Genomic DNA, 24,802 nt, shown 5'->3' with positions numbered 1-24,802 from the left:
AGCAAAAGCTGAGAGAGTTCAGCACCACCAAACCAGCTTTACAACAAATGCTAAAGGAACTTCTCTAGGCAAGAAACACAAGAGAAGGAAAACACCTACAAGAACAAACCCAAAACATTTAAGAAAATGGGAATAGGAACATACGTATCGATAATTACCTTAAATGTAAATGGATTAAATGCTCCCACCAAAAGACACAGACTGGCTGAATGGATACAAAAACACGACCCATATATATGCTGTCTACAAGAGACCCACTTCAGACCTAGAGACACATACAGACTGAAAGTGAGGGGATGGAAAAAGATATTCCATGCAAATGGAAATCAAAAGAAAGCTGGAGTAGCAATTCTCATATCAGACAAAATAGACTTTAAAATAAAGACTATTACAAGAGACAAAGAAGGACACTATATAATGATCAAGGGATCGATCCAAGAGGAAGGTATAACAATTGTAAATATTTATGCACCCAACATAGGAGCACCTCAATACATAAGGCAAATACTAACAGCCATAAAAGGGGAAATCGACAGTAACACAATCATAGTAGGGGACTTTAACACCCCACTTTCACCAATGGACAGATCATCCAAAATGAAAATAAATAAGGAAACACAAGCTTTAAATGATACATTAAACAAGATGGACTTAATTGATATTTATAGGACATTCCACCCAAAAACAACAGAATACACATTTTTCTCAAGTGCTCATGGAACATTCTCCAGGATAGATCATATCTTGGGTCACAAATCAAGCCTTGGTAAATTTTAAAAAATTGAAATCGTATCAAGTATCTTTTCTGACCACAACGCTATGAGACTACATATCAATTACAGGAAAAGATCTGTAAAAAATACAAACACATGGAGGCTACACAATACACTACTTAATAACGAAGTGATCACTGAAGAAATCAAAGGGGAAATCAAAAAATACCTAGAAACAAATGACAATGGAGACACGACAATCCAAAACCTATGGGATGCAGCAAAAGCAGTTCTAAGAGGGAAGTTTATAGCAATACAAGCCTACATCAAGAAACAGGAAACATCTCGAATAAACAACCTAACCTTGCACCTAAAGCAATTAGAGAAAGAAGAACAAAAAAACCCCAAAGCTAGCAGAAGGAAAGAAATCATAAAGATCAGATCAGAAATAAATGAAAAAGAAATGAAGGAAACAATAGCAAAAATCAATGAAACTAAAAGCTGGTTCTCTGAGAACATAAACAAAATTGATAAACCATTAGCCAGACTCATCAAGAGAAAAAGGGAGAAGACTCAAATTAATAGAATTAGAAATGAAAAAGGAGAAGTAACCACTGACACTGCAGAAATACAAAGGATCATGAGAGATTACTACAAGCAACTCTATGCCAATAAAATGGACAACCTGGAAGAAATGGACAGATTCTTAGAAATGCACAACCTGCCAAGACTGAACCAGGAAGAAATAGAAAATATGAACAGACCAATCACAAGCACTGAAATTGAAACTGTGATTAAAAATCTTCCAACACACAAAAGCCCAGGACCAGATGGCTTCACAGGCGAATTCTATCAAACATTTAGAGAAGAGCTAACACCTATCCTTCTCAAACTCTTCCAAAATATAGCAGAGGGAGGAACACTCCCCAACTCATTCTACGAGGCCACCATCACCCTGATACCAAAACCAGACAAAGATGTCAGAAAGAAAGAAAACTACAGGCCAATATCACTGATGAACATAGATGCAAAAATCCTCAACAAAATACTAGCAAACAGAATCCAACAGCACATTAAAAGGATTATACACCATGATCAAGTGGGGTTTATTCCAGGAATGCAAGGATTCTTCAATATACGCAAATCAATCAACGTGATACATCATATTAATAAATTGAAGGAGAAAAACCATATGATCATCTCAATAGATGCAGAGAAAGCTTTCGACAAAATTCAACACCCATTTATGATAAAAGTCCTGCAGAAAGTAGGCATAGAGGGAACTTTCCTCAACATAATAAAGGCCGTATATGACAAACCCACAGCCAACATTGTCCTCAATGGTGAAAAACTGAAACCATTTCCACTAAGATCAGGAACAAGACAAGGTTGCCCACTCTCACCACTATTATTCAACATAGTTTTGGAAGTGTTAGCCACAGCAATCAGAGAAGAAAAAGAAATAAAAGGAATCCAAATCAGAAAAGAAGAAGTAAAGCTGTCACTGTTTGCAGATGACATGATACTATACATAAAGAATCCAAAAGATGCTACCAGAAAACTACTAGAGCTAATCAATGAATTTGGTAAAGTAGCAGGATACAAAATTAATGCACAGAAATCTCTTGCATTCCTGTATACTAATGATGAAAAATCTGAAAGTGAAATTAAGAAAACACTCCCGTTTACCATTGCAACAAAAAGAATAAAATATCTAGGAATAAACCTACCTAAGGAGACAAAAGACCTGTATGCAGAAAATTATAGGACACTGATGAAAGAAATTAAAGATGATACAAATAGATGGAGAGATATACCATGTTCTTGGATTGGAAGAATCAACATTGTGAAAATGACTCTGCTACCCAAAGCAATCTACAGATTCAATGCAATCCCTATCAAACTACCACTGGCATTTTTCACAGAACTAGAACAAAAAATTTCACAATTTGTATGGAAACACAAAAGACCCCGAATAGCCAAAGCAATCTTGAGAACGAAAAATGGAGCTGGAGGAATCAGGCTCCCTGACTTCAGACTATATTACAAAGCTACAGTAATCAAGACAGTTTGGTACTGGCACAAAAACAGAAATATAGATCAATGGAACAGGATAGAAAGCCCAGAGATAAGCCCACGCACATATGGTCACCTTATCTTTGATAAAGGAGGCAAGCATATACAGTGGAGAAAAGACAGCCTCTTCAATAAGTGGTGCTGGGAAAATTGGACAGGTACATGTAAAAGTATGAAATTAGAACACTCCCTGACACCATACACAAAAATAAACTCAAAATGGATTAAAGACCTAAGTGTAAGGCCAGACACTATCAAACTCTTAGAGGAAAACATAGGCAGAACACTCTATGACATAAATCACAGCAAGATCCTTTTTGACCCAGGTTCTAGAGAAATGGAAATAAAAACACAAATAAACAAATGGGACCTAATGAAACTTAAAAGCTTTTGCACAGCAAAGAAAACCATAAACAAGACCAAAAGACAACCCTCAGAATGGGAGAAAATATTTGCAAATGAAGCAACTGACAAAGGATTAATCTCCAAGATTTACAAGCAGCTCATGCAGCTCAATAACAAAAAAACAAACAACCCAATCCAAAAATGGGCAGAAGACCTAAATAGACATTTCTCCCAAGAAGATATACAGATTGCCAACAGACACATGAAAGAATGCTCAACATCATTAATCATTAGAGAAATGCAAATCAAAACTACAATGAGGTATCATCTCACACCGGTCAGAATGGCCATCATCAAAAAATCTAGAAACAATAAATGCTGGAGAGGGTGTGGAGAAAAGGGAACACTCTTGCACTGTTGGTGGGAATGTAAATTGATACAGCCACTATGGAGAACAGTATGGAGGTTCCTTAAAAAACTAAAAATAGAACTACCATATGACCCAGCAATCCCACTACTGGGCATATACCCTGAGAAAACCATAATTCAGAAAGAGTCATGTACCAAAATATTCATTGCAGCTCTGTTTACAATAGCCAGGACATGGAAGCAACCTAGGTGTCCATCATCGGATGAATGGATAAAGAAGATGTGGCACATATATACAATGGAATATTACTCAGCCATAAAAAGAAATGAAATGGAGGTGTTTGTAATGAGGTGGATGGAGTTAGAGTCTGTCATACAGAGTGAAGTAAGTCAGAAAGAGAAAAAGAAATACAGTATGCTAACACATATATATGGAATCTAAGGGGGAAAAAAAAGGTCATGAAGAACCTAGTGGCAAGATGGGAATAAAGACACAGACCTACTAGAGAATGGACTTGAGGATATGGGGAGGGGGAGGGGTGAGATGTGACAGGGTGAGAGAGTGGCATGGACATATATACACTACCAAATGTAAAACAGATAGCTAGTGGGAAGCAGCCGCATAGCACAGGGATATCAGCTCGGTGCTTTGTGACCACCTAGAGGGGTGGGATAGGGAGGGTGGGAGGGAGGGAGATGCAAGAGGGAAGAGATATGGGAACATATGTATATGTATAACTGATTCACTTTGTTATAAAGCAGAAGCTAACACACCATTGTAAAGCAATTATACTTCAATAAAGATGTTTAAAAAGAAGCAGTGAGGGACCACTGTACAACTGTTAGATTGGCAATAAATGGGAAAATGCATAGGGCCAACCCATTGGCCGGGTTTGGGGGGTTCATGGCTGATAGGGGAACCACTGACTGAAACCGCCCACTCTGGCCAGGCACCACAGAAACCATTTGCATGAGTTACCTTGCGACAGGAGGTCCTGGTAAGGAACACAGAACAAGTCACCACCAACCGGAAGAATTCGGGAAAGGTCAAAAGGAGCGAGGAGATGCCAGTCCACATGTCCTACCAACCTCCCAGAATCCTTCTCGCTGTTATCCATCTTGGCTGAGCAATGCACGTGCCACCAGGAAGGACTCTGAGTCAGAACGAATGGCCACACACAACCCGGAAACTAACCCCATCACCATAAAACCTGAGACTGTGAGCCACGTGGCAGAGCAGTTCTCCTGGGCTCCCTTACCCTCCTGCTCTCCACCGAGGCCCCCCTTCCCAATAAAGTCTCTTGCTTCGTCAGCACGTGTGTCTCCTATGACAATTCATTTCCAAGTGTTGAACAAGAGCCGACTGCCCTGGAAGGGGTCCCCTTCCTGCCACATGGCTGGGGGGAGGTAGCCTGGTGCAGCCTAGCTGGAAGGCAGTCTGGCTGACTTGGTCAAATCAAGACTGCACACACCTTATGATCCAATAACCTACTGCTGGGTATGTATCCCAGAGAAACTGTGATGCTGTTACAGGGGACTTGTGGGAGAATGTTCCTTGAGGCATCATCTGTGTGGCGGGAAGTGGGAGGCAATCTGGTGTGTGTCCCTTGGGGGCGGGCAGGTAAAATGGGGTTGCTGTGCAGCAGGGAAAGGTAGCCAGCTAGCCATACGTACAGCAACAAAGAGAGATCCTCAAGGCTGGGAGTGCAAACAGAAGCAACAAAACGCATGGCAAAATACCACTTACAAAAATGGTTTAAATAAAAATTTGTACACACACCAAAAATATCTTTTATAAGAGCACTTACAGACAGAAGAATATACATCAGCCCTTTTCAAAGTGGTTGCCCATGGGAGGGCAATGGAATGAAGGTGTGGACAAAGAATGTCACCTGCCATTTCAGTAAACACAGGATACTGCAGCAATAAAGCCCCTACAGTACAACCCTGAGGGGAATTCAGGATGGAGAAAAACAGGATACTGGCCCTAGATAGTTAAGATGCATATCAAAGAAATAATTTCAGTGAGCCCAGACTCTTGCATCTTCCCCTACATAGAAAAACACGAAACTCATTAACTTGAATACAGACTGAAAGTGAGGGGATGGAAAAAAATATTCCATGCAAATGGAAATCAAAAGAAAGCTGGAGTAGCAATACTCATCAGATAAAACAGACTTTAAAATAAAGACTATTACAAGAGATAAGGGAGGACATAATGATCAAGGGATCAATCCAAGAAGAATATATAGCAATTGTAAACATTTATGCACCCAACATAAGAGAACCTCAATACATAAGGCAAATGCTAACAGCCATAAAAGGGGAAATTGATAGTAACACAAAAACAGTGGGAGACTTTAACACTCCACTTACACCAATGGACAAATCATCCAGACAGAAAATCAATAAGGAAACACAAGCCTTAAATGACATATTAGACCAGACTTAATTGACTTAATTGATATTTATAGAACATTCCATCCAAAAACAACAGAATACACTTTCTTCTCAAGTGCACACGGTACATTCTCCAGGACAGATCACATGTTGGGGCACAAATCAAGCCTTGGTAAATTTAAGAAAATTGAAATCATATCAAGCATCTTTTCTGACCACAACGCTATGAGATTAGAAGTCAATTACAGGAAAAAAAAAAAACTGTAAAAAACACAAACACATGGAGGCTAAACAGTATGATACTAAATAACCAGTGGATCACTGAAGAAATCAAAGAGGAAATCAAAAAATACCTAGAAACAAATGACAACGAAAACCTATGACCCAAAACCTATGGGCTGCAGCAAAAGCAGTTCTAAGAGGGAAGTTTATAGCAATAAAATCTAACCTGAAGAAACAAGAAAAATCTCAAATAAACAACCTAACCTTACACCTAAAGCAACTAGAGAAAGAAGAACAAACAAAACCCAAAATTAGTAGAAGGAAAGACATCATAAAGATCACAGCAGAAATAAGTGAAATAGAAAGGAAGAAAACAACAGTAAAGATCAATGAAACTAAACGCTGGTTCTTTGAGAAGATAAATGATATTGATAAACCCTTAGCCAGACTCATCAAGAAAAAAAGGGAGAGGACTCAAATCAATAAAATTAGAAATGAAAAAGGAGAAGTTACAACAGACACTGCAGAAATACAAAGCATCCTAAGAGACTACTACAAGCAACTCTATGCCAATAAAATGGACATCTGCAAGATATGGACAAATTCTTAGAAAGGTATAACCTTCCAAGACTGAACCAGGAAGAAACAGAAAATATGAACAGACCAATCACAAGTAATGAAATTGAAAGTGTGATTAAAAATCTTCCAACAAACAGAAGTCCAGGACCAGATGGCTTCACAGGTGAATTCTATCAAACATTTAGAGAAGAGCTAACACCCATCCTTCTCAAACTCTTCCAAAAAACTGTAGAGGGAGGAACACTCCCAAGCTCTTTCTACGAGGCCACCATCACCCTGATACCAAAACCAGACAAAGATATCACAAAAAAAGAAAACTACAGGCCAATATCACTGATGAACATAGACGCAAAAATCCTCAACAAAATACTAGCAAACAGAATCCAACAACACATTAAGAGGATCATACACCATGATCAAGTGGGATTTATCCCAGGGATGCAAGAATTCTTCAGTATACACAAATCAATCAATGTGATACACCATATTAACAAATTGAAGAATAAAAACCATATGATCATCTCAATAAATGCAGAAAAAAGCTTTTGACAAAATTCAACACCAATTTATGATAAAAACTCTCCAGAAAGTGGGCATAGAGGGAACCTACCTCAACATAATAAAGGTCATATATGACAAACCCACAGCAAACATCATTCTCAATGGTGAAAAACTGAAAGCATTTCCTCTAAGATCAGGAAAAAGACAAGGATGTCCACTCTCACCACTTTTATTTAACATAGTTTTGGAAGTCCTAGCCACGGTAATCAGAGAAGAAAAAGAAATAAAAGGAATACAAATTGGAAGTGAAGAATTAAAACTGTCACTGTTTGCAGATGACATGATACTATACCTAGAAAATCCTAAAGATGCCACCAGAAAACTACTAGAACTAATCAATGAATTTGGTAAAGTTGCAGGATACAAAACTAATACACAGAAATCTCTTGCGATCAGAAAGAAATAAAGGAAACAATCCCATTTACCATTGTAACAAAAAGAATAAAATACCTAGGAATAAACCTACCTAAGGAGGCAAAACACCTGTATGCAGAAAACTAAGACACTGATGAAAGAAATCAAAGATGACACAAACAGATGGAGATATACCATGTTCTTGGATTGGAAGAATCAATATTGTGAAAATGACTATGCTACCCAAAGCAATCTACAGATTCAATGCAATTCCTATCAAATTACCAAGGCCATTTTTCACAGAATTAGAACAAAAAATTTTACAATTTGTATGGAAACACAAAAGACCCAGAATAGCCAAAGCAATCTTGAGAAAGAAAAATGGAACTGGAGGAATCAGGCTCCCTGACTTCAGACTATACTACAAATCTCCAGTAATCAAGACAGTATGGTACTGGCACAAAAAGAGAAATATAGATCAATGGAACAGGATAGAAAACCCAGAGATAAACCCACACACCTATGGTCACCTAATCTATGACACAGGAGGCAAAAATATACAGTGGAGAAAAGACAGCCTCTTCAATAAGTGGTGCTGGGAAAACTGGACAGCTACATGTAAAAAAATGAAATTAGAACACTCCCTAACACCATACACAGAAATAAACTCAAAATGGATTAAAGACCTAAATGTAAGGCCAGACACTCTAAAACTCTTAGAGGAAAACATAGGCAGAACACTCTTTGACATAAATCACAGCAAGATCTTTTTGGACCCACCTCCTAGAGTAATGAAAATAAAAACAAAAATAAATAAATGGGACCTAATTAAACCTCAAAGCTTTTGCACACCAAAGGAAACCATAAACAAAATGAAAAGACAACCCTCAGAATGGGAGAAAATATTTGCAAATGAAGCCACTGACAAGGGATTAATCTCCAAAATATACAAACAGCTCATGCAGCTCAATATCAAAAAAACCAAACAACCCAATCAAAAAATGGGAGGAAGACCTAAATAGACATTTCTCCAAAGAAGACATACAGATGGCCAACAAACACATGAAAAGAGCTCAACATCACTAATTATTTGAGAAATGCAAACCAAAACTACAATGAAGTATCACCTTACACCGGTCAGCATGGCATCATCAAAAAATCTACAAACAACAAATGCTGGAGAGGGTGTGGAGAAAAGGGAACCCTCTTGCACTGTTGGTGGGAATGTAAATTGATACAGCCACTATGGAGAACAGTATGGAGGTTCCTTAGAAAACTAAAAATAGAACTACCATATGACCGGAAAGTACACATATGGTGCACATTTGGCAGTTGGTGGAATAGGCTGGGATTCTGAGAAGTCATTTTGTCTGGCTGTACCAACTCTCAGGGGCTTTGTCATCTTAACCTGTGCAACAAAGGTCTTTACCTTCTTTGACTATTTTGGGGAGTAAAGTTTTCTCTTTTTTTTTGGCTGCACTGCACAGCTGTGGCATCTTAGTTCCCTGACCAGGAATTGAACCCGGGCACCCGCAGTGAAAGAGCCAAGTCCCAGCCACTGGACTGCCAGGGGATTCCCAGGAGTAAACTTTCTATATCTTGTGTAGGCTTTGCACTCTCTTGTGGGGATGCCTCTTTCATCTTCCTAGTTTGAGTCACTATTAAGATATATCTTGTTAATGGCCAGATGATGGATCATTTAAATTGGAGAAACTTCAAAATTGGTAAATTTTTAGAGAGCTCTTATTATATAGTTGTTTATTGGCACCTATAAAAAAAACAAATCAGAAGGTGGAGATGTATAGGTATATGTATATATAAAATGGCTAATCAAAAGAACCCCTTTAGTTTAATTTTTTTTAATTTTTTTTAATTTTTGGCTGCATTGGGTCTTCATTGCTGCACACAGGCTTTCTCTAGTTGTGGTGAGCGGGGGCTCCTCTTCGTTGCGGTGTGCAGGCTTCTCATTGCAGTGGCTTCTGTTGTTGCAGAGCACGGGCTCTAGGCACGCGGGCTTCAGTAGTTGCAGCACGCAGGCCCTAGAGCATGCGGGCTTCAGTAGTTGTGGCACGTGGGCTCAGTAGTTGTGGCTTGCAGGCTCAGTAGTTGTGGCTCGCAGGCTCTAGAGCGCAGGCTCAGTAGTTGTGGCACACGGGCTTAGTTGCTCCATGGCATGTGGGATCTTCCTGGACAAGGGATTGAACCCATGTCCCCTGCATTGGCAGGCAGATTCTTAACCACTGTGCCACCAGGGAAGTCCCACTCCCTTAGTTTAAAACAAACAAAAAACCAGTTTGGGAAGTCTTATTTGTGGCCTTTGCTTCCCCTCAGTGGGTCTTACAAATCCTAATAAAAACATTAGGTTAATTAATGTAAATTAGGTTGATTAATGGGGAGGGAGGGAGAAAAAACCGAGGGGAAAGTCTAGAGACTTCTTCCCAACAAGGTGGAAATTTTAAAGGGACTCCTCCCAAAAGGATAAAAATCTTTAGATGGTTATTAAGAAATGGGACAAATAAAACAGACGTTAATGGGATTAAAACAAAAGGTTTTGATACAACACTACCTAAGGTTGGGTAGGTTAAAGGGACCCCTATTGGTCCCCAAAATAAAAGGCCCCAAACAGGGCTTCCCTGGTGGCGCAGTGGTTGAGAATCTGCCTGCCAATGCAGGGGGCACGGGTTCGAGCCCTGGTCTGGGAAGATCCCACATGCCGCAGAGCAACTGGGCCCGTGAGCCACGATTACTGAGCCTGCGCGTCTGGAGCCTGTGCTCCGCAACAAGAGAGGCCGCGATAGTGAGAGGCCCGCGCACCGCGATGAAGAGTGGCCCCCGCTTGCCACAACTAGAGAAAGCCCTCGCACAGAAACGAAGACGCAACACAGCCATAAATAAATAAATTAATTAAAAAAATAATATGTTTGTACTTTAAAAAAAAAAAAAAAAAAGGCCCCAAACAAGTCTGCTTTGTTTACCCCAGTTATATATATAAAGGCTGGGTGTGGGGGCGGAATTACATTGAGATACCTGACCAGCAATTGCTTGGGGCAACAGTTAGGCCAATTAATCAAGTTAAAAGATTGACAAAAGGGCCTGAATCTCTCAGCTCAGCCCTTCACTGGGGACCCCAGAGCCTTTTATACAAAAATAGATTAAATGGTTAGGAGATTAAAAAAAAGAAAAGCATCTAAGACTCCTTGTAAGACCAAGACTAATTGATGGGGTCCTAATGGAAACTAAAGTTAAAGGTATAAAAGTTGATAGAATTGAGATGAAAGCTTACATAAATTGGTATGTTTAAATGGGCTTTATAAGATGGTTACATCTCTTTTCCCTAATTATACTGTAAGACAGACACTATGTCTCCCCCTTCCTGGTATAAGACAGGGCATATAAATCTGCCCCTCAGACAATATTAGTTAAACATACTAAAAGAAACCAACAGGGTTACCTGAGACCACACAATATGAAATAAAAACTGAGTGCTAATATTCAGGGGCCAATAAAAACAATAATAGAGATTCTTGCTCTGGGTTTAACCTGTGCACTCAGAAAGAGGGCCTTTGTTGAATCCCTTATGCAAACTTTTGAAAGCATGATAAATAAAAGCTTAAAATTCTAGGACATAGAACTCTTGAATTTCAGTTTAGTTGGAAATCTTCTCACTGATATAAAAAAAGCAACTTAAAGAAAATGTTGTTGGACAAATCAATCTTTTAGTATAATTTAGGCAGCAGATCTGTTCTCTGGGGAATTAAAAGCAACTGTCTGGTTTCAAGTCTCTACAAATCAGAAATGTAGAAACAGCTACAATGACCTGAGACTGAGCCTAATTCACTTAATCAGGTAAAACCTGATACAAATAAAAAAAAAAAAGGAAAGAAATGGCCTTTTAAAACTCAAACCATTGGAAAGGCTCTCTCGCTCAAAATCTAATTCACAGCTTCCTTAGGGGATTATCAAGAACAAATACAAATCTTAGAAGTCTTTTCCACAAATATCAATAGTAAAGTCTTGGTCATCTGAGAAAATAAAGTTGACTTATTCCAACTTATTTATAAACTAGTAAGTTTATATCGTAATACCTGATTCAAAACTAAGTGTTAAAGTGAAGCTATGAGATCTCTATTTTTGTTTGTTTATGTCAGTGTGTACATTATACATATAGGTGTTTTTACCTCTGGAAAATATTATCAAAATTAAACTTATAAAAGAGCTCTATTTAATTGACTAAATAGTAAGCACTTACAAATTAAATATTTCCAAGTATAAAGGAAACTGGCCAGAATGAATTCCAGGTTCACATGATCTAGTATGCAAGGAAAGTAGGATGAGTGTTTTTGGCAAAAGAAGGTATGAGGAGTGGAAGTACATTTTGTTAAGGGAAAAGAGAGATTTTGTCCTAGAGCTGGTTGTCTCTGGGCGGAAAAATAAGGGACAAACTAAAATGGATATAGAAAGTGTGAAAGGTTTGTAGAAAGACAGCTCTGAAAAAGTTGTTCCATGCATGGTCAGGCTGGGTTTGGATTGAATTTAATTAGGTAAGTGAATTTTGTTCAGGGTGGGCTGGTGCAGGACTGGAGTTTGGTTTTCTCTCTCTGTTAAGAGAACAGAGTTTTCTTGGAATGTTGAACTAAATACTTTTGGTAACAGATTGTGAGTTTCTTTGCCTTCTAAATGATCTGTTATTTGCCTTAAAAATCTTTTATTGTCACTTTGGTTGAGTGAATAACTATTGCTTCACAGTGACCTATGATCCTATTTGACCAAGTGTTTTAAAAACTTGACTTTTTTTTTTTATAACAAACTTCCCAAATATCAAATTCTAATTAAGATTCTTTTGACTTTCCAGCTAACTTTGGGATGCTTCAAAGGACCCCTGAAACATCCCAAGGAGAGATATTAAACTAATTAGGTTTATTTGGCATGTTAAATTACATGGGAAACATTGTCAAATAAGTGTGATAAAACCTTCTTATTTTGTGAGTAAATGTCATTAATATAGATATTCCAAAACTTATATGGAATTCCTAAAAATCTGATATGTCCTGATATAATGTTATCAGTTATAATTCTAGTTGTTATCTTAAAATGTCATATGACACAGAAATAACCAAGTTTCTTGTCAGTTACACTGTAAACAGATCTTTAACCATGCCATTTTAAGTCTTTTGTCATTTATAGACAATCACTATTTTACTCTGATGCTTTTATAAAATGAAGATTCTCAAGAGGATTCATAAAAAAGACTTTTGACAAATTTGTTTCTGATAACTTTTAGATCATACCACTGAACTCAGTAAGAAGTTACAAAACCCTAACGGAAAACCTGATGACTTCATCCAGATCAACTGTAATTAATTACATGGGACTGAATGAACTGATAAATATGATTTATAATTTTATGATTTTTTCCTGAAATATACTGGCTTTTAATCTTTTTTTCCAGAAAATCTTTCCCTTTACGCTAATTTTGATCTACAACAAGCTGATAAAGCGTACCTTTGTAAACAAAGATGAAACATTTACCTTTTTCTCTCTACATGATCCTTCCAGAATTTGGCTTATCCAGCTGGCTCCCCTGTGGATTTGATGGCTTATTGAGACCAGATTACAACTAGTTATACTAATCATTGTTTTAATTTGTTCTCTTGTTGTTTTCAAATTATTTATGGCTTGTGCCTTTCTCTGCTGTACTTTATTAACATTACAGGTGTATTATTTACATCCTGTCTATTTTATGAGATTACTGTCTCTTGCATTACCCAATGTGTAACCAGGCCTCCAACAAAACTAATGATGGCTAAATGTCTTGAGGCAATCAATCACATATATAACTCTACGTAGAATAATTGTAATAATGCAACTGTAGATATGGGAAGAAGCAACAAGAGAAAACATTTCCTGGATCATAACAGACTAGTAGAACAGGCAATCCAGAGAATTTTAGATTATCAACAGGGCCTAATCCAAAAAACTTAGCACATTGAGTGGCCTATCAACAGAATCCTCACCTGATCTAGGAATGAGCTTTCCTAGAGCCATGGGACAAAATTGGTCATGAAATGCCTCCCAAATGTTGGTCAAATTTATGACCAAGAAGAGGCACTGGGGACAAAGAATGTCGCCTGCCATTTCAGTAAACAAAGGATGTTGCAGGCTTAAAACCCCGAAAGTGCGCCCTGAGGGGAATTCAGGATGGAGAAACACAGGATACTGGCCCTATATATTTAAGATGCTTATCAAAGGAATGATTTACATGAGCCCAGACTCTTGCATCTTCCCATACATAGAAAAGCACTAAAATCACTAACTTGAGATGTTTTTGTGATTAGCAGTAATCTTTTGATGTTGAACTACATGTTGTTTTGTTTTGTTTTTGTTTTTTTTCCAGCAAAAACTCCTACATATCCTGGCACCTCCCTTACCTCTTTGGAGTGGTTCCTCAGAGCTATCTGAGAGGCTGTATCCTGGGCTATAGTCCTCAGGAAGTTCACCGAATAAAACATAACTCTCAACTTTTAGGTTGTGCATTTTTTTTTCAGTCGACAATGGGAAAGGGGATAAAAGAGAATAAACAGCCATCAGAGAGGGGTCTCCACGAAGCAAAGGTAATGAGGGTGTTATTCCCTCAGCTTTGTACCTGGAACCAACAAATGCATGAATGGGCTTTTAACAAGATAGAAAGTCATTTAAAAAACGTTAAGTCCGAAGTAACTCGGTATGGATGTCCTCACCCCGTATCTTAAACTTGTGTTTTTGTCCCTCATGTTGTTGGTGTGATCAGATTTGCAGAGTGAGGTAAACTGCTCACTATAGTGGTTTTGAATCTAGAAGCTCCGTACCTGGGACAGAGCCAAAGCCAAACTCTCAAGGTCAGGTGGTCCTCCCTCTGTGCTTACAACATGTGTTGTGACGGCCAGATGATGCAAAGCTAATCCATTCACTTAAAGACATTTTTTGAAAAGCTAAACAGACATTTTTTAAAGAGCCAAGGCTGTCGCAGGGAAGGTGACAGGCAGGTCTGGCTTTCCTGACGTGAGGAGTGTTTCCACGGAGCGGATCATGGGGCTCTGCTCCTCCCATCCCCACGCTGCCAAAACTGTCCACGTGCCAAACAGATTAGGAAGTTCACATCCCTCTCCAAGCACAGCCAGGAGCACAGCACCTTGCTCTAATCTTTTCCAGAATAAAGCTTTTTATGTAAAGAAAAAGTTGGCAAACAAAGCAGATTACTATATGGCTGTATAACCTGAAGGAATGAATTAGTAGCCCTTTGCTACAGATTTCTTTTTAATTACGTGTAAAAGAGGACTTATGTACTGTAGCCTAGAACTAAATGCTTTACAGTCACGGACCACCAATGATGTGGTTTATGTTCTAACCTGTTTTGTGTGTGTTTGGTTGATTTTGTAGGTTCCTTGGTTTTTGTCCCCAAAGGCCATGAGGAAGGGTAGCCCCAGGCAGGCGCCCTGCCTCAGGACAGGCTCTTTAGGAGAGTGATCAGCACTTTGATTTGGGGCTTCCCTTGCAATCAGTTGGAAGGGAAACAGGCCACTTTTAAAGTCCTGTTTAAGAAAGTGTACCATAGAATGCCTTCATAGGACAAACTCATCTCACTAGATTTTTTTTGGGGGGAGTCAAAATAAAATGTTCCTCAAATCCCTATCTAATCAGTGTCAAGCATTTATTCAGCACTTGTGTATAAAGCATTCTGCTAGCCACTGGGTAGAATCATGATAAAAACTATAATATATATGTTATATATATATATTGAGCTCTCACTACATGCTTCATGTGGTTTAACACAGTGCCCAGGAACTACTTATCACAGCACAAGAGTCCTTTGAGGTAAATACTGATCTTATCCCCATTTTAAAGATGAAGAAACTGAGGCACTTGCCCAAAGTTAAGGAATTGTCCAAAGTCACAGAGCCAGTAAGTAGCGAAGCCTGGCTCCAGACCCCTGCTCTCCCCTTATACAGCACAGAGGTCATACAAACAGACCCAGTCAATCCCTTTAAGAGAGGGCGGAAAGAAAGCTGCCTGGTGTGTGTGTGGGAAGTGTGAGTGTGTGTGCGGGCGTGAAGTGTGAGAGAGGGAGGGGGAGAGAGAGAGGAATTGAGAGAGTTGGACTGTGCTTAAAACCACAGTTCCTGTAGACAAGACCACGCAGACCTTCTGGAAGGGAGACAGCCGGGCAGGGAATGTGTATCCATTTCCTAGGGTGGCCATAACAAAGTACCATAAACTGGGTACCTTAACACAACAGATATCGATTCTTTCACAGTTCTGAAGGCCAAAAGTCCAAAATTAAGGTGTTGTCATGGCTGGCCTCCCTCTGAGGCTCTGGATAGAATCCCTCCTTTCCTCTTCCGAGCTTCTGGTGGTGGCCGTCAATCCTTGCCTTCCTTGGCTTGGAGCTGTATCACTCCAGTCTCTGCCTCTGTCTTTAAATGGCATTCTTCTCTCTGTATCTTCACATGACCTTCTTTTTTTTTTAATAAATTTATTTATTTAATTTATTTATTATTTTTTTGGCTGTGTTGGGTCTTCGTTGCTGCCTACAGGCTTTCTCTAGTTGCGGCGAGCGGGGGCTATTCTTCGTTGTGATGCGTGAGCTTCTCATTGCAGTGGCTTCTCTTGCTGCAGAGCATGGGCTCTAGGCGTGCGGGCTTCAGTAGCTGCGGCTTGCGGGCTTCAATAGTTGTGGCTCGTGGGCTTCAATAGTTGTGGCTCGCGGGCTCCAGAGTGGAGGCTCAGTAGATGTGGTGCACTGGCTCAGTTGCTCTGCGGCATGCGGGATCTTCCCGGACCATGGCTCGAACCCGTGTTCCCCACACCGGCAGGCAGATTCTTAACCACTGTGCCACCAGGGAGGCCCTCACATGACCTTCTTATAAGGACATCAATCATTGGATTTAGGGCCCATGCTAACCCAGTATAGCCTTATCTTAACTTGATTACATTTGCAAAGGCTCTATTTCCAAGTAAGGTCATAAACACAGGTACAGGGAGTTAGGACTTCAATGTGTCTTTTTTTGAGGACACAACAATCCACAACAGTATGGAAGTGACGATGATCTGAGACTCTGGAAGGAGTCCCTGGATGCACTCTTTCAGGCAGGGTTTAAGTGGGAACTTGAGCCAGTGCAGCGCAGGAGAGGGAATCTCCAGGAGGACTAGGCTGGAGACAACTGGGGAGAGAGAGGGCAAGGACACTCAGGAAGACAGGTGAGCAGCCAGGCTGGGGAGATTAGCAAGTTAATAGCGGGGATACTTGGAGTGGAGGTTACCATGGTGGATGGGGCCAGATTAGAGAAGGTCTCTTAAGGGATTTTATTTTATTTATTTTTTATTTTATTTATTTTTATTTTATTTTATCCAAAGATATTCTGCCCAAAGCTCATTTACAGAAAGAAAACCCTTGGGAATTCCCTGGCAGTCCAGTGGTTAGGACTCTGCGCTTCCACTGCAAGGGGTGTGTGGGTTTGACCCCTGGTTGGGGAACTAAGATCCCACATGCCCCACAGTGCAAAAAAAAAAAAGAAAAAGAAAACCCTGTGCTTTGGGGGAAGCCTGTCTCTTGTTTTTTCTCTCTGCCACTGGTTCCTAGGCATGGTTCCTTCATGTGACCTCAGAGCCGGTGGTGACAGCCTTAAACTTCATGTTTCCACATTGAGGGGGTGGGCAGTGGGGACAGACCAGCTGTCAAGAGCTCAAATGGTGGTGCTAATCTCCCCTCGGGCACACAGTGGGCCTCACTGGCCTAACAGACTCGGCTTCTAAATGTCCCCTCCAGCCTTCACATTTGGTAAGAAAACATAAATGTCACGCCATTCCAGGAAAAGCAAACTTCTTCATTTTATAAGGTTAGTTTTATGAGTCAGGCTTAGTTGGAGACAAGTAAACAACTCATCTGTGGACAAAAATTGCTATGCTGCTCTTATGTTCTGGACAGAGAGAACATCAGCATATTACATTATACCCTGGAATTATCTCATTGCATTTTCCTTCTCTCGGGCAATGCCAGATAAGGCGATTGCAGTTTACAGAACAAAAGTCAATGACCTCCAGATCAGGCCCCATCCTGTGGGGTCCAAGGAGATCTTTGCACTGGACACTTCATCAGGCTAAGGAGTAGTGGAGAGAAAGAGACAGAATACTGTGTGTTAATCTATCTGGCCAACTCTGAGTACGAGTTCTTGACCCTTCTTCCAAAGGAGCCAGGGTAGAAGTGGCCAGAGGCAGTGTTCCCCTCCGCTTCCCCTCTAGCTCAAGGTGGGGCTCAGAAAATTAGAAAAGGCTGGTTGTAAGAGATTTGAGGTATTCGATCTCCCTCCTCCTGTAGGAGGGCTGGGAATGGGTCGGGGCCTGGCCCAGCCTCCTGTTCCTGATGCCCAGTGGTCCCAGCACCTGTCCAGCTACCTTTGTTTTCATCTAATATTTAATATTTGTCTTTAGCAGGTCCCTATGCTAGGACAGTGGAGATAAAGGGAGGCCTTCCACCCTGTGGAAGCAGACACACATGCAGGGCAAGAGAACAAAGCAGCCTACAGTCAAGTACCAACACGGGGTGTGGAGGGTGGGTGTGTTTGGGGGTGACGAGGTTACCAAGGCTGCAGAGATCAGCCAGAGCTGCCATCTCCTGGGTAGAGTCACGTGTCCGGCAGTGTGGTAAACACTTGCATGAGCTCGCAGCCACCCGGAAGCTGGGTGTATTAGGCTGAGTAATGGCCCCCAGAGATGTCCACATCCTAATCTCTGGAATCTGTGAACATGTTTACAAGGCAAAAGAGATTTGGCCAATATGATTGGGTTAAGGATCTTGAGTTGGACAGAGTATCCTGGATTATCCAGGTGGGCCCAGTGTACTTACATGGGTCCTTATAAGGGAGAGTAGTGTTATATTCAGGAGATGATACCTGCTGGCTGTGAAGATGGAAGATGGAGGGCAAGCCAAGGAGTACGGTCGGCCTTTAGAAGCTGGAAGAGGCAAGGAAATGGATTCTCCCCTAGAATCTTCTGAAAGGATGCAGCCCTTTCAACACCTTAATCTTAGCCCAGTGAGACCTATTTCAGACTCCTGACCTCCAGAATTGTAAGAGAATAAATTTGTGGGAGTTGTTTTTTTTTTCCTACAAAGTCTGTGGTCATTTGTTACAGCAGTGAAACTAATACAGATACAAAATTACCTGTGATCCTCCACATAGTGTTCTGTGTTGGCACCTCCTCTTGGGGCCATTGTGGATTCATATACATCTCGTACACAGCTATGGTACAAGACTCTTTCATAACTCGACTTTACTGGCTAGAGGCGTCTTGAACGATCCTAAGAAGTAACCCAGAGTGGGGAACAGCTATTGCTACTGTGGGACCAGCTCTGTGCAAACCTCTTCAACTGAGGGGCCATCACAAAGGCAAATAAATACCATGGCTGCAAAAGTGTGAATAAATCTCTAGGGTGATTCATGCCGATGAATTGAGATCAAGGGTCAGGTTGGATCTGGGAGGCTGTGTGTGTGCATGTGTGTGTGTATATGTGTGTGGATTTAACATTCCTCGTCTCATTAAGATTAGTCATCTTAGGGCTATAACCACCGAGGCCGTTCAAGGAAGAGTGTGCAGCCAAGCCACACTCCTGATGGTTAAATTCACAACCCACCAATGGTGGTCTTTATTTGGGATCACTACTAATGTTCCATGATCACACACACCCTTGGCTATGACTCCCCGTGTGGCAAGACAAGTGGAAATGTTGTGGGCTGGTAAAAAAAAAATGTGTGCGGTTCAAAAACAACTTCTTACAAGCTGGTTAAAAGCGTTTGCTCATCCACGTGCAGCTGGCTTGAGCGACTGCGGGACACGCGCCAGGAAGGCCAAGGGCTAAGTTTACCCTCAGGGCCAGTGGCCTTTCCCACCCCATGCTGGACCCAGACTCTGCAATCAGAGCCTTTAGACCAGGTGGGCGCCGCGGTGGGAGGTGGGCGGAGCCATTGGGGGCACCTGTGCCATTTCAGCAGTGGCAGTGCCCAGAAAGGAGGGCAGGTTTGGGCCTCGGTTCTGTGCTTTCAGGATTGTTATGTTTCATCCTCACGGCAGAGGGCGCTGAGGAGCGCCACCTGCATCCTGCCAATAGCCACCCCCTACTGTTCTTTCATGAGGGCTGTAAAAGCACTTAGGAGCCTTGCTTGCATGAAAGCAGAGATTCTTTCACTTAAGGGTTTTATTACTTATCTTTCCCCTCCATATTCATTGCGGCCTTCTTCAGTCTCCAGTTTTCATTTCTATGGTCTGCTTGATGTATTGCTTTCCTATTCTTGTGAACCATCACCTCTAAATTGTTGACATTAATGGAGAGAGGCCTTCAAGGAGAGCAGTAATTAGATGAATTGTGCTGTATTAAAGTGCTTCACAGATTGAAAAGGGATAAAAGAAGAAGCTTTTTCTTAGTAGACTAGGTGCTCTCCCAGCTGCCTTGTGGCTCAGCAGACCGGCTCTGTTCCGCCTTCAGACACACCCGGGCCCGCGGGGGCGGGGAACAGCAGCCCAGCCCACCAGTGCTGGGGCGGCCGGATGCTCACCAGAAGTCAGCTGTTTTGCTCCCAAACTTACCTATGCCAGGTGTACTCATTACCTAGCTGCATAACTAAATGTTCTGGTGAGGAGGGGCCACAAAAAAAGATGTCATGTCCACAAAATCCAAGTTAAATGCAGTAGAAAGAATTGATGAAGTCAAGTCTCTAAAACTCTTGCTGGTAAATTGGGTATGGGTGAGTCATAGGCAAGAAAAGTCAAAAAAAGTAAAAGGAGAGGATCATGAACTGTATTCTTTGAAAGTGCTCCCTCCACTGTAAGTAAACAAAAATGGAAATCACAGATGCCCATTATGGGTGTGTCTTCTTGCTAGAAAGCCTGCAAGGAGTGCCAATTAATGGCCTTCGCCCTACACAAAAAGACAGATGATAGTTTTATATTTACTGATTTTAATTTAGATTGAAGCAGTTAAGGTTTGGGCATAACTCCCTCCTGCCCCACCTTTGGTCAATTGTTTGAATTATTGATGTTTCCAACTACTGGTCCTGGCCTGGTCCTTGTGAGCAATCCCCAAGCAAGGGCTGATTTCAAATGGGTTGCCTTTCTCCTGAAGTTTGTGCACACAAAGATCTCGCCAGTCTCTCTAAATGCCAGGGAAGGGCTGGCCTCTCACCGGCTGCTTGGGGCAGGGGCCAGTTGTCGTAGGACTGGCCAGAGGATACTTGCCTCAGTGTAAGAGACAGCCCCAGATCGTCGGGAGCAGGGCTGATCTAGGATACCCTGGGTAGCATAGGAGCTCTCAACACCACCCCTCCATGCTCTGGTTCCTAAGGCATCAGAAAAATAGGAGCCTCCTGGTCGTGGAAGGGTAGTGTATAGTCAGGAAAGAGAGGTCATCAGATAAGGGCAATGAGGGAACACAAGTCATGGTCTGTGATCTCTCCTTACAATTAGTAAACAAAACAAAACAGAATGCTCACAAGCTCACCAGCTAGCTCTGATTTCTTCTCAATACTTCCTTGCATTTACTACCACAGCTATTACTGCATTTTACCACTAGAGGGCAACAGTGTTCCTAAAATGAGGGTTTGTTGCAGAACCGAAAAATCACTTAGAATCAAGGAATTTCAGAGCTGGAAGAGGTTTTAAAAATCATTTGGTTCACTGGCTTTCAAAATTTTTTCAGCTGAAACACACAGCAAGAACTGCATGCTTCATAATGACCCAGTTCATACATATATGTTTGCAACATTTTGAGGCACTACTTACCCTGTCTTCTGCAATGCACTCTAAACAGTTTGTATTCCAAACTATTTCATTTAAAACAAAACAAACAAACAAAAAACTGCAACCACTAAATACATTTCATAACCCAATAGTGTGCCATTAGTTTGAAAAACCCTGACTTGGTCCCAGCCTCTCATCTGTAATACAAAGGGATGCACTGACCCCGAGGATGGAGAAGGATGCTATCAGCTACACTTCTCTCGCCCACCCAGCCACCTGCTAACCCCGGGTCAGTCCTAGAGGAATGACAGATATTGTCCAGCAACTCAGTGCTCACTCTAATAATGCACTGATTGGATAAAGAGTTTTGAGGGTCTATCATTTTCCACCTCTTATCAATGCTACAAACTGCTCTTGTAATTGAAGCAGAAATTCCTTGCATTGAAGGCTCCTTGCAGGTGGTGTCTGTTCTCCTCATTCAAACAGTTTCAATCAATCAAGCCATTTCACTGAATTCCAGGGAGAAACTGAAACCACTTTAGTCTCTAGAGTCTTGGCCCTGAAAATCACTAAGTCCTCTTCCTTGGCTCCTTGATGTTAAAACATTTATAATCACTTTGGGAGGAAATGTAAAGGTAAACCAGATGATGGAGGAAGGTATCTTTTCTTAGGGTCAATGCCCTGGATTCTTCTACTTCTTAACTCCTCCTCCCTCTCATGCATACCTGCCTCTAATTTATTGATTATCCCCCCCAGCTTTTTTAGGCCAAAAAAGGAGATCCCTTTAAAATTCAGGATTATATTATTACAGATGAAAACAGTAACTGAGCTCTCTGTGGATAAGACAGGAAGTTTTTCTTAACTCACTTGGATTGAGTTTATTTTATGAAAGAGGCCAAGTATTTTATTTTTTCAATAAGGGGTTAACTAAATGCATGAAAATGCAAATTATTTTATTATTTAATTCTTTTTATGGTCTTAGAAGGAAGAAAAAAAAATTCCTGGGACCTGAAAAATTCCTGGTGCACTTTAGAAATCTGAGCTTAGTTTTCTGTAGGGAATCCTTCCCACTGATAACCAGGGAGGAAATATTCAGGGGGGGCCCTCTTTGGGCTCTGGGAGGTGGCGACTCCCTTACTTTGATAGAAAGTTCTCAAGCTCTGTTCCCTCACTTCTCTGTTGGGCTGGTAAACTGAACTTTTTCCTCCCTGACACAGCAAGGTCTGTTAGAACAGGTGACAAGCACAGGTTGCCTTTTTTTAGGAAAAATTTTATTTCACCATTCAATGAATCTAGACAAGCTGGGTGTAGGGTTAAGTCTGAAGAACCAAGGCCGAGCTTCCAAATGGCTTTCTCACACCCTTAACACCACGTCTAGAACAGCCTTAAAGAAAAATCCTACAGACACTCTTTAAAATTCTATTTATACTCTTTACTAAACTCTAGATTCCTTAAGGCTGAGTCTACAGGCTTTGTGGAATATTGGAGGATTACTGGAAAAAGCATCGTCACTTTTGGGACAGACTTAGGGTAGTTCTGTAACTTTCGTAATCTTCTCCTTGATGAAGAAAGCAACGTAGCTTCACAGACACAAAATGGTACCTACAGCCAGTGCCTTGAAATCAGCAACCGAACGAGCTGCCACGTTCTTACAAAACAGGCCTGGTTCACTCACTCTCATTAGATTAAAGCAGACGCCAGGATTACGAAGATTCTTGCCCAGGCCAACGCGTAAATTGCAATATTATCCGGAAGCCCTTGCAAGATGGCCTGCAATTAACCAGGGAACGTCAGCGGTTCGGCCTGGGAACTGGCTTAGATTTTGGAAATCCCACCCAGAACTAATGCTCGGTGACCACCCCATAGCAACCAACTCTGGGTAGTCGCAGAAAAGATCAAGCCTTGCCTTTTGGGCCTGTTCCTCAGTTTCCCCATGCACCTCCTTCCCAGGTATGGGAGCTGCCCTGTAAAAAATCTTTATGGCCTCGTAAATGCCAGAAAGAACGAGCCAGCTTTCTGCGGACTCCGCGCACTGACGGGCCTTTCCACGCCTGAACAGTTCCCGGCGCCGAGGCGCGAGCCGGGATCCCCGCAGGCGCCTGGCGCATCACAGTCTCCCTCGCGGATCCGCCGCTGAGCGCACAGGCGCGCGTACCCAGGCGTCACCACCCACGCGCCTCGCGGCCGGTCCCCGCGCGCGCCCACTGTGTCGCTCTGGTACTCACCCACGCGCGGCCCTCCTGCACCTCAGCCAGCACTCGAAGGGCGCTGGGCGAGCTCGCGCGGAAGTTGAAGAAGTGCAGCGCCGCGCGCGCCGCCTGCGACAGGAACCCGCGCGGGAGCGCCGCGTCCTGACGCCACCCGGAGTCCTCGGGCTCCCCGGACCCCGCGGGCGCCGCCGCCGCCCCCTGGAGGGCGAGCAGCAGGAGCAGCGCGAGCAGCGGGGCGGCGGGGTACGGGTCCCCCGGCCGGGGCGCAGGAAGCGGTTGCCGGCGGAGCTGCATGGGCGCGGGCTGGCGCGACGCTCGACGGGTCAGGGCTTCGAGCGGGCTGCGCCGGCGCTCGAGGCAATAAGGCCGCGCGGGCCCCTCCCCTCCGCCCCCGGGGCGGCCGGCTGGAAGGAGTCCGGGTCCCCCTCGGCCGCGCCCTCTCGGCGCTTCCCGAAGCCCCTGGGCCCCTCCGCCCCGCCCCACGCCGCTTGGGCTCCCGCTGCCCCGGCTCCGTACGCGGCGGACGCGGCGGCGCCTCCGCGGCGCGGGGCCGGGGTATCTGGCCGGGGCCGCGCGGGCAGGGGGACGAGGGGGGCAGTGGAGACTCCTCCCCCAAGGGAGAACGGCCGGGTTGGCGCCACCCCGCGCCCCCAACCCAGCTTGGGGACCTGGTTTCTCTCCCCTGAGGCTGCTGTGATTTCGAAGCCCTTAGGGTTTCAGAGCAAACCTGCTTCAGTTCTCCAAGGCTTGGAGCTCATTTCCCAGAAGATGAAATTGGAAACGGGTGGAGAAGGGGGCGGGACGCAGCCGGCATTGATGGGGGTCCTTATAGCACAATGACCTTGGAAGTGAGACAGGTCGCCAGAGAACTGGGGCTGGAGAGGAGGCTGCCGTGGTCAGCAGGGCAGAGCCAGATAAGGCCCCAGAGGCCCCAGTGGACTTAGAAACATTGATAACCCGGGTGCGGCACAGATGGGCGTGGAAGCCAGATTCCAGGGAAGTGAGGCATGGATCGGGCTGTAGGGCAGTGGAAGCAGTGAGGGTTGACAACTCTTTTTAGACACGTGGCATGAAGGGGTGAGATGGCCATTGTTTTTAGGCCACAGAGGGAAAGCCCAGGAGAACCAGGAAGTAGATGCACTTTTTCCCTCATCCTTTTTCCCACCTCTCTTTATTTTGTTCAGGGGTCCACCTCTCGCCAACACGCTG

The 24,802-nt window shown here is 42.7% G+C and overlaps 1 protein-coding gene across 1 annotated transcript in view; it reads right to left on the bottom strand.

The window, feature by feature from the left end:
- Positions 1 to 23,887, bottom strand: part of RARRES1 (retinoic acid receptor responder 1) — a 47,260-nt gene extending 23,373 nt beyond the window's left edge. The window contains 1 exon segment of the mRNA XM_061193500.1: positions 23,609 to 23,887. Within this exon segment, the coding sequence (XP_061049483.1) occupies positions 23,609 to 23,887 (279 nt within the window).
- Between the last annotated feature and the right edge of the window lie 915 nt (positions 23,888 to 24,802).

The sequence above is a fragment of the Eubalaena glacialis genome, chromosome 6, assembly GCF_028564815.1.
Source record: "Eubalaena glacialis isolate mEubGla1 chromosome 6, mEubGla1.1.hap2.+ XY, whole genome shotgun sequence".
NCBI lineage: Eukaryota > Metazoa > Chordata > Mammalia > Artiodactyla > Balaenidae > Eubalaena > Eubalaena glacialis.
This window is presented reverse-complemented; position numbering and strand designations above follow the sequence as displayed.